General features: G+C 45.1%; 1 protein-coding gene across 3 annotated transcripts; it reads right to left on the bottom strand.

Annotated features, from left to right (window-relative positions):
• Positions 1-7582: 7582 nt before the first annotated feature.
• pou3f3a (POU class 3 homeobox 3a) lies at positions 7583-9497 on the bottom strand. 3 transcript variants are annotated; one of them, XM_061692007.1, is made up of 2 exons: positions 8700-9497; positions 7583-8636 (listed from the first exon to the last, which is right to left on the bottom strand). In XM_061692007.1, the coding sequence occupies exons 1-2, from the start codon at positions 9423-9425 to the stop codon at positions 8058-8060; spliced, it is 1305 nt and encodes a 434-aa protein (XP_061547991.1). In that variant the 5' UTR covers positions 9426-9497; the 3' UTR covers positions 7583-8057. The 3 variants fall into 3 exon arrangements, with proteins under 3 accessions (XP_061547991.1, XP_061547992.1, XP_061547990.1); XM_061692008.1 differs by having other exon boundaries at positions 7583-8654; positions 8748-9497; XM_061692006.1 differs by having other exon boundaries at positions 7583-9497.
• Between the last annotated feature and the right edge of the window lie 1724 nt (positions 9498-11221).

Here is an 11221-nt window from a genome sequence, read left to right as displayed (position 1 = left end):
GCTCAAGCAGAGAATATCAATGTGCACGAAGCGGAAGATCACTGTCAAAGGCCGAGCGACAACTTGTAAGCCATCTGAAACGCACAAATAAAATACAGCGTGCTTAGTTTCGCTGTAGCGGGCAAGCAACCGTAAAGTGGACGGTCAAAATCGGCTCATAATGAGGCAGTAGAACCATGTGATGTCTTACGGCCAATCAGTAAAGACGAATAAAAATACAACGCCTTTTTTTTTGGGCGCAAAATTCATTCCCAAACATACTCAAATACATCATATGTCGCCATAACATACGTACGTGTAATGTACACAAACTGAAAATTCATCATGATGTTCATGAATTCAAAAACATTTTGTTTAGAAATTGTGGTATACGACGAAAATCAATATTCCATAGCATTTCAATGTTTCTTTTCCATCCAATGAAAAGCACGCGTCTCCAACGGTTGTGTTTGTGATTACAAATGAATACAATTTCAAAATTCATACTCGTCTTTCGTGAACTGGTGTTGCGTGTATAAATGACGGAATAAACATCCAATGAACAACTGATTCATTTTTGCCAATAAAAAGCTCCCAAATATTTTACACACAGTCCAGGTAAATAAATACTATTTTTTCTTTTTAGTGATGCAATAGACAACGAGAGGTGTTGTTTTGATTTATTTAATAGCCTACAATGACTATCAAAACTATGAACTATTTACGCGTTGAGCGCAAATGTCATCCCAGTTGACTGGCCAATGGATGGAAGGATGGCTTTACTGCGATTATTATCCGTCTTAGATACATAATTTGCAGGCGTATGCGATAATCTAAGCGGAAGACTTGCGTATCCGCGCGTGTTATGTAATATGAGATTCATAACCCCAATGCTAGTACTCACTACTCACACGTCAAAGCGAGGCCTAAACATTCAAACCACATGAGAAATGTCGCCTTTGCGACGGCGACATTCTTGCACGAAAGCCTCACCGAGGGCGCTGCATAGTTTTGCTGGCTGTTGCTATGGCGACAGGGTTAGTGGCTCCATGGCAACTAGCATCCCATTTCCTCTCATGCGTCCACGGCCAAATGTATTTTCTGTAGCACAGCCTACAACTGCCAACTTTAATCGTACGCGCAAGGTCACCTGATCTTGTTGGATGGGAACAATAGCTAAGGCGGCGACGTACTTATCAAGTCTGCTTCGTATTAAGATCTTGTTCATCACGCATAGCGTTAAAATAGATGATGTCACTGGAAAAACCTGTTTTATAGGATCAATTCGAGACAGGATAGTAGATGTGCCAAGTGTCCATGAAATGCAGTCAAACACAATCATGCAGATTTTTGTTCACACCGCAACGCGCTAGTTCTTACTTTCCTTTTTATTTTTATTTTTTTATAATAACAATTATAATTTCCCCTTATCGTTGGAGGAGGGGGGGGGGGGGTGGGGGGGGGGGAATAAAAAAAAAAAAAATGACCCACCTTGAAGCTCTCACGGTGGAGCCCCCAGCGTCAGCATCCTGGTCTCCCTTCTCGCCCAAAGATGTGAGCAGTGGCTGCGTACCCAAAATGTCAATTAATAACTGTGAAGAAAAAAAGAAAAACAAATATCCCGGTGAGGATGTTGCATCGCGGGCTCGGCCGTCATCGTGCCGCCTGCAGGCGACGCTGACGCCACAACAAGCAGGTGGACGCCGATTTAAAGGAACACTGCAGCGTTTTGAGCTTGAAATACGTTCTCATTTGCACAGCGCAACCAAGTTGCAATCTTGTTTTTTTTTTTTTTTTGGAGGGGGGGGGGGTGGGGTGGATATAATTGTATGTTTAAATGCCAAATTAGTTGAATTTATCATTTTTGTTGTATTATTCGTCTTTGTAGGGCAGTCGATCTTTTTTTTTTTTAATATCGCAGCCCTTTGTTAAAATCATTTACGTTCATTTTTTCCCCTCATTAATGTACACACAGCACCCCATATTGAAACAGAATTGTTGAAATTTTTGCAGATATATTAAAAAACAAAAACTGAAATATCACATGGCACCCTTTGTTGTGACAGTCATATATTGGACTCGGGCGCTGTCCATTTCTTCTGCTCATCCTTGAGATGGTTCTCCACCTTCATTGGAGTCCAGGTGTGTTAGGAAAGCCACACCCCTTTCTCTATAAGACCTTACAGCTCGCAGTGCATGTCAGAGCAAATGACAACCATGAGGTCAAAGGAACTGCCTGAAGAGCTGAAAGACAGAATTGTGGCAAGGTTGCAAAAAGATTTCTGCTGCACTTTAGGTTCCTAAGAGCACAGTGGCCTCCATAATCCTTCAATGGAAGACGTTTGGGACGACCAGAAACCTTCCCAGAGCTGGCCGTCTGGCCAAACTGAGCAATCGGTGGAGAAGAGCCTTGGTGAGAGAGGTAAAGAAGAACCCAAAGATCACTGTGGCTGAGCTCCGGAGATGCAGTCGGGAGATGGGAGAAAGTTCTAGAAAGTCAACGATCACTGCAGCCTTCCACCAGTCGGGGCTTTATGGAAGAGTGGCCCGACGGAAGCCTCTCCTCAGTGCGAGACATGAAAGGCCGCATGGAGTTTGGTTTAAAAATTGTTTTTAAAAAAGCTGCAGGGACAGGACGACTGGTTGCAATCGAAGGAAAGATGAACGCGGCCAAGTACAGGGATATCCTGGACCAAAACCTTCTCCAGTGTGCTCAGAACCTCCGACTGTGCCGAAGGTTCACCTTCCAACAAGACGATGACCCTAAGCGCACAGCTACAATAACCGAGTGGCTTCAGAACGACTCCGTGACTGTTCTTGAATGGCCCAGCCGGAGCCCTGACTTAAACCCAATTGAGCGTCTCTGGAGAGACCTGAAAATGGCTGCCCACCAACGTTCACCATCCAACCTGACCGAACTGAAGAGGATCTGCAAGAAGGAATGTCAGCGGATCCCCAAATCCAGATGTGAAAATCTTGTTGCATCATTCCCAAAAAGACTCATGGCTCTATTCCGTATTAGCTCAAAAGGGTCTGAATACTTATGGCTGTGTGATATTTCAGTTTAGTTTTTTTTTAACATATGAGCAAAAATTTCAACAATTCCGTTTATTTTCTGTCAATCTGGGGTGATGTGTGTACATTAATGTGAAAAAATGAACTTTAAGGATTTTCGCAAATGGCTGCCATAAAAATATAATCCACCGTGTATATATATACGCACCCTGTATCTGTTTGTCTGCACTGAAAAAGGAGTCGTTGAATTCACTCAATTTGAACATGTACATCGGTTGCACATGTTTAAAATGTGTGAAAATGACAACTTCTTCTAAAAAAATAAAAAAATAAATAACAAAATAAATGTCACATATTTTAATCATGTGCAACCGATGTACATGATTAAATTAAGTACATTCAAAGGACTTCTTCTCGGTGTCTTTCGGTCAGCTTTATTTGAAAATGGTAAATAATAATATATATACATATATCACACACTATGATCATGAAAACAATATATAGTTTTGAAATTCATATGCTATAACAATGTTGTCCAGTAGATGGCGGTATTTGACCATAGACGCTTCTGGGTCAGCAGTAAACATCTGACCACAGGCCAGAAGTGCAAAACAGCATCGCCAAATATATTTTCAGCCCATTATTCAACGATAATTATTGACAGTTTCCTGAACAGTCTAGTGTTTATTCCATTCATCCCGGGCACTGCATTAGCACTGTTTAGCGTGGCACGGTGCCCGTGTGCCAAACGTGCCCACCTCAGTTCCACTCCGCTGACGCGACGCATGCATGCGCATCACGTCCACTGGCGAGCTCGCAGGGAGAGAGAATTAATTTCTTTTATTCCACACCTCTGCCGAGACGTCGCCACTCCATCATTCGGCTAAAAAGCAAACACGCCGGCCTGCCTGCGTGAAAAATGTTCCTCTCCTTAAATCAGAATATCGAGAGTGCAAAGAGAAAACACCCACGCACCCACCCACCCAAGGAACAGAGGGTTACATTTAGGCCATTTTGCACAACTTGTAACTTAAGTCCACCTCCAGAGTCTTGTATTGACACACTGCTGCCTGTGACTCCAGCTCCCAGTTATGAGACTCAGTTTAGACTACGAGCAACGTGTTAATCAATGGTAAGACACTGGAGGTGGTTAGCCATGCTGAGCAATGTGAAAATAATTAACAACAGGTTTGCAGGAATGTGCAAACCTCAGCGGAACTTTAAGATCGACGTCGGAGAGAACGACGTGTTTCACAACGCAGCGGTGATCAAATAGAGAGGCTACGACAGGCGTCGCCGACCTTTTGGAAACTGAGAGCTACTTCTTGGGGACTGAGTCATACAAATAAGCACGTCTGAAATCACCAATTGGCCGGAATTACCTTCAATTATGCTCAACCCACCGAACCCGCCAACCTTTTCTCGTATCTGGGATGCAATATTGCAATATTGTCTCCATGGTGCCTCAGTAAACGGGAAACGTGGATTCAAATCGTGCCCGCATTCCTGAGTTCCGGACGTTTTTCTGCAGAGAGGCCAGAAATCAGGTCATATATATATATATATATATATATATATATATATATATATATATGCTAGTTTTGTTAGCCCATCTATGGCATTTTGCATTGGTTGTTAGCATTAAGCGAGCATACTTTCGAAAAACACAGCTAATGTGCTTTGGTGAAATACACAAAGTGTGATTCTCTTTCTTTTATATATGTTAGTTTTGTTAGCCCATCTGTGGCATTTTGCATTGGTTGTTAGCATTAAGCGAGCATACTTTCGAAAAACACAGCTAATGTGCTTTGGTGAAATACACAAAGTGTGATTCTCTTTCTTTTATATATGTTAGTTTTGTTAGCCCATCTGTGGCATTTTGCATTGGTTGTTAGCATTAAGCGAGCATACTTTCGAAAAACACAGCTAATGTGCTTTGGTGAAATACACAAAGTGTGATTCTCTTTCTTTTATGTTTGTTTTTCAAGTAAACTTCAATTGGGGGTGGCAATAAACATCTTAAAACAAGCACTTTGCTTCTTTTTTCGGGAGCGATTGTGCACTAGCTGCCAAATGATTGTTGCGAAGTGTGCTGCCAGTTTAGTTTTGCTCGCAACTCAAGACAAAACAAATTGTCCAAGCTCTCTAAAAATGAATAAATCCGGTCATTTGTAAGTGGAGGAACCACTGTCAAGTGATTTATTTATATGACTCCGATTCCTAGTGAACTAGTGTGCAACAACAAAAAAACAAAAATCAAAACTACTCACCCTTTCAAAGCGCCTGAAAAAACAGCCAATAGAGAGGCGGCAGAATTAAGATGGATTACCATTGGACTTTTCCTCTTTTCCATTACTGCTATCTTTATGTTGTGGCATCACGTGAAAAGAAATCTATCGTCTATTGTCTATTGATCGACGGTGTGCGCTGCGATTTGTTTATTACTGTGGCCGCAGTCCGGCGTTCAACCGCCCTGCATCGCGTTTGTTATTTTGGTTGCCTTGTGCGAAGGTCACGAAATTAGAAGCGGCTCTCCGTGTGACGCAACCAACCTTAATCATCGGCACACTTTGGCATCATTGCATTGGAGCTACGGTACACCGTATTAGATTGGCGCCACAGTCCCGTATATAATTTGAAAAGGTGCCTAAACAGCCGGCCAGAAATGTATTGTTGATGTGCTGTGTGAGTTAGTGTGACACCAGCGGTGAAATATTAACATACGGTGTTGTTTATTCCTTTCTGGCAGCAACCTCTGCTTCTCGTCGGCTCGGCTTTTCTGGTTGTCATCGGTAAGTTTCTTTCACTTTGTTCTGACGAGTGCGTGCACTTAGAAACGTGTGCTGGTTTGTGTGTGTGTGTGTGTGTGTGTGTGTTGAGGCCATGTGGGTCACTAAAAAAACAAAACAAAAAAACGCTTTTTGCAGTTCAGACATAATATTCATATGCACTACAAACCCCAATCGCAATGGAGTCGGTACGCTGCGTAAGCCGTAAATAAAAACACAAGAGGAGAGAAGAGAAACAGCAGTAAAACAGGCCAAAAACCAGATGTCACGGGTTGAGAGACTCGTTATGGCTTCAGCAAATGCGACAGTGTAGAAATCCGTCTGAAGTCGAGATTGAAACATTCTGAAGCGGTAGCCGCTCTAATTTGCCCGGGTAGCGCATTCCAGACCACTAGACCCCGAATAGAGAATGCTCTAGAAGCTGCTGACTTCTTTTGAAGCTCTCGGAGTCACCGAAGGACCGGCTTGCTGTGACACTAAGGCCAAAAAAAAAGGGTGTACAAAATTTTGACTAGTAGCGTATGTCAATATAGAGTACACACAATGTATACGGCAGTATGCATGCTCAGTTAACCCTTTCCACCATCAAGCACATAGGAAACACTTAGACCGCAGGGCTTGGGCTCTATATCGGGGCCCATTTCATTGTCGATGATCTAACAAATGCTTATCGTGATATATTAAGAGCATTTGTGTGTTACATGTTTTTGGGCTCGTTCTAACTGTTGTTGTGTTTTTTGTTTTTGTTTTTTTTTTTTGCGTGAATGTTTCTTTTGGGAATTGCACAGCGGGTCGGATGGAACGCTCTGGTCCGCAGGCCGCAGAGTTTCCTGCCAATGTTTTAGAACATGTTGGCAGCTCTCTAATTTGGTTGGTTCCACTCACGTCAAATTTATATTGCATTTCTGGTATCATTAGTCCGGTACGAAGAAACCAAGCAGTCCGTTATGCTGCAGGTGCAATACTAGTCTTACTACCTGTAAAGGCTTAGTTCTGGTTTAAGGTAAGAAACGTGTTGTTTTTAAATAGTGTGCACCGCAATACACTCTACTTGAATAAGACTACTATAATAAGAAGAAGAATATATATTGACTTTGCAAATTTCATTGAACGCAATTTGTCCGAACGACATGACTTATACTTCATGCTTCGTGCAAAACGAGACTTCTTTCGTCAAATGCACTTTAATGTGCTTTTATTCCGGCTTTCCATGCAATTGATTCACTTTTGTTCACACGATATAAAGCCTCAATGACGTGTTAAAAGTCACTGCGGATAATATAAATGCCACCTCCTCGTTACCAAATAGTGAGCTCACGTTGAGCCCATTTTCACATTCATTTCACTCATAGTTTGAACACATTTGAAAGTCCAAATAAACTATATCAGACATGAAGCCCTTTTGAAAAAAATAAAAATAATAATGGATAACACTTAGACTGGCAATAAAGACCAGCAATACTGACGCTAAATTCTGTTTGTTATCATTTAGAACCTCATCAGCAAGTTAGTTAAATCGACATATTTTTTTTTTAATAGGGTTACACTAAATGCTTTACTTTCAGCGATCTTTTTGTACCCATAATTATACTGAGCAGTACGAATGTAAACATGCATTTCTATTAAACTGTGGTTTTACAGTCGCTCTTTGGTGTGACCGCGTGTAAAATAATTCTGAGTTGTGCTTGGCATCATAGATATCGTAAAACCTTGAAGCTGAGTCACGACCAGTGTGCACGTGCTCAACAAATAATGATGTTTACGTCACATTTGTCATCCTCCATATCAGTCCAATTTATTTAAATAATTCATTTCTTCACTGAAATTAAGTATGAGGGGGAAATAAATAGTGCAAACCATCACACAATAATACACAGTCATCTTGTACATGTAAAGGAATGTATCTTTGTTTTTTTTGTTGTTGTTTTTTTTCAATGAAAACCAAACAAAATGAGTCGCTTGCATTGTATAGCTACTAGCACAAAACACGTCTGTAAGAAACATAATGAGGGTGGGGGGGGGGTAATTCATGATTGCTTTCGGGAACAAGTCAGTGCTAAATGAAAGCAATGTGACAATTTCTTCCTTCATGTTTCTTTCTGAAGTTTTCAAGGAAAACGGTGCATAAAACTTGCGATTCCCGCACACGCGCGCGCGGCTTAGTGGACCACGGGACACACAGGAGCTTGGACCGAACAGACAAAAGTTGATGATGAATCGTCGAAAGTGAGGCAAACGCAGAGCAAATCAAGTCTGCGTGATTTGGTGCGGCGTTCACGTGTCGCTGTACATCCTCTTGCAGTCTATGGAGGGCGGCGGCGTGTACGCGTTGTTGTCCGGGCTGCGCGGGAGCCCGGGCGGCGTCATGCGCTTCTCCTTCTGCCTGCGGTTGCAGAACCAGACGCGCACCACCTCCTTCTCCAGCTGCAGCGTGTCCGCCAGCCCGTTGATCTCCTGCGCCGACGGCTTGGGGCACTTGAGAAAGTGGCTCTCCAGCGCGCCTTTGACGCTCACCTCGATGGACGTGCGCTTCTTCCGCTTGCGTCCCTGCGTGGCGATCTTGTCGATGCTGGCCGGGCTGCCGGTGCTGGAGTCGGCCTCCTCCAGCCACTTATTCAGCAGCGGCTTCAGCTTGCACATGTTCTTGAAGCTCAGCTGCAGCGCCTCGAAGCGGCAGATGGTGGTCTGCGAGAAGACGTTGCCGTAGAGCGTGCCCAGGGCCAGACCCACGTCGGCCTGCGTGAAGCCCAGCTTGATGCGCCGCTGCTTGAACTGCTTGGCGAAGTGCTCCAAGTCGTCCGAGGTCGGCGTGTCCTCATCCGAGTGCGCCTCTTGGTGGTGGTGGTGGTGCTGCTGGTGCTGCTGGTGCTGCTGCTGCTGCTGCTGCTGCTGCTGCTGCTGGTGGTGGTGGTGTGCGTGCTGGTGATGAGGAGGAGGATGGTGAGGGTGGTGGTGGTGGTGGTGGTGGTGGTGGTGATGGGGGTGGTGAGGGTGGTCCAGCTCTGGGGAGTCCCCGCGGACCAGCGCACCGGTGTGCATGAGGCTGTGCGTGCTGAGCATCCCGTTGACGGTGAAGGCAGCCGGTTGGGGGTAAACGAGGCTCTGCTGCTGCTGCTGCGTCTGCGTCTGCGTCTGCGTCTGCGTCTGCGTCCGACCCTCGCTAATGTTGATGGAGCCCCCCCAGCCACCAGGGTGCGCTTGATGACCCGCTAAATGGGAGCCGCGGTGGTGCAGAGCGGCGCCCGAGTGGAGATCCTCCCTCCCGCCGCCGCCTCTCTTCGTCTCCTGGGGCTGAGAGCCGGCCGGCCACGCGGCACCCACTTCGGCCGCGGCCGCAGCCGCAGCCGCCGCCGCCGCGGCCGCCGCGGCTGCGGCGTGGGGCAGCGACGTGACCCACTGGTGGGCATGACTGAGCATGTGCCCGCCGTTGCTGGACACCATGGTGGCCCCTTGCACGAAGTCACTCTGCACCATCTTGACCGAGGGGTCCCCCCTGAACGCACTGGAAGACACCGAGGTGACCACACCGTTCGCCGGATGCATGCTTCCGCTCCTCCGGTCAGACTGCGGCACCGGGCCACTTAAAATCCTGCTGCTGGCGAGGTACGGGCTGGAGGTGGCTGTAGCCATCCCCCAAATCATAAATCTGGATTCTTTCAACGCTCGGATCCACTCACAAATGCACTTGCGCGTAATAGAGCGAAAGCAGTCAGAAATGCAAAAATCGAGCGGACAGCGCAAGTCACCGTTTAAAAAAAAAAAAAAAAAAAAAAAGTTTCCTCAGTCGTGAGTAATCCACAGAAGACTTGACTTTTCGATCCGTGGCAGCCTGCGAGGATTTCGGAGCGCGCGCGCGCGTAAACGTCTGCCCCCACCTCTGGATCAGTCTTCTAATTTGGATTTGGGAAAGATCACGTCGAAAACTCCCCGCCGCGTCGAAAGCGCATCCTCCACGGAGCGAAGGAGGCGAACATGTGTTTGACTGTGACCACGGCCGAGCGTTCCTCTCCCATCTCCGGCCAATTAGGAGCTAACTAGCCCGCTGAGTCCTCGCTGATTGGACGCTCAGCCCGAGAGGAGTGCGTGTGCATGGACGGGGTCACTCTCATTTAGTCACTGCACTAAACCGATTGTGCGCTTCCACGATAACATCATCGGACAAAATGTTTACGACTCTATAGAGCCACCGGCCACAGCAATCCTCAATATCCCGCAAATATGCCCTCCAGGGGGCTCCATATTTGGAATAGAAGATTCATCATAACGCGAGAAGATCATTCATGAAATTGTGGTCCAATAGCAAAGTATCCGGATTATTGCACAGTATAGTCCCGAATCTGACAAATAAACATAAAGTGGACGCTCGCTAAATTGCCTTGCCACATTTTCACTTTTTTCTGTCGACAATCTCACCCTCAAACTTCGCACCAAAGAAGTTCCGCTATTTCAAAATCAATAAGTGGGTACCGTGTGCGGAAAGTCCAATGAGTCCCCGTACGATTTTCTTTCGTATGTGAGCAATTCACTCGTGCTGCGCAAATATGACCCCGAAACTAGAGGTCGCATATGGGACGTTTTCAAATAATGTGATCGGTAATGGTAAAGACATTTGTAAATAAACATATATATATATATATATATATCATTTGGCTTTTTTTTTTTTTTTTTTTTTGAAAAAGTCCCATTTTCAAAACCTTACTGACTGTTTCTGACAGCAAAGACATAAACAGCTTCAGAAAACACGTTACGAACGACGAGACTTCATTTGGGAGGCATAACGGCAAAGACATTTTGGCATTACAAGTTTGGAAACCCGTTCTGTCCCTGATTTTACACAATAAATCCAGGATTTCATAAGTGAATATTTTGGGTACAAGACAAGCACACACAAAAAACGTCCGCGCATTTTGTTCTGAAAATGACGATAAAGCGAAGAGAAATGCACTTTTGTGCCGCACGATAGCAGCGTGGAACGCTTATCTCTCAGAATTCACAATAAATCTAGAAATACATAGATGGGATAGCATCAAAAGATGGAACCGTTCTCAAGGATCCTCAGCTTTGGACACAAATAAGGTGCGTACGCCTTTTCCATGCTAATGTGCTCTGCCTTTCAAGTGGAAAAGAAAGAACACAAGGTTGCGCTTCGCTGCCACCCCGCATTTCGAAAACGCACTTCTCGCGGCATATTTTTCAACATTGGGTCAGTTTACGACGCGGTCTGACGTGCAAACGTTTTTTTTCTCCCAACAGAAAGAGTGCATGAGTGGACCAGACGTACTGCGCTGCTGCATATGTTTTACTTACGTGGTCAAGGGTCCACTTTAAAAAAAACAAAAAAAAGTGACCGCTAGACTTTGGACAGTTGTCGATATCAGCATAAGGTACCTTTGAGACTTCCCCATTTCACCCTCAAAAATGTTGAATCTTTATCAAAT

The sequence above is a fragment of the Phycodurus eques genome, chromosome 12 (assembly GCF_024500275.1).
Source record: "Phycodurus eques isolate BA_2022a chromosome 12, UOR_Pequ_1.1, whole genome shotgun sequence".
Taxonomy (NCBI): Eukaryota; Metazoa; Chordata; class Actinopteri; order Syngnathiformes; family Syngnathidae; genus Phycodurus; species Phycodurus eques.
This window is presented reverse-complemented; position numbering and strand designations above follow the sequence as displayed.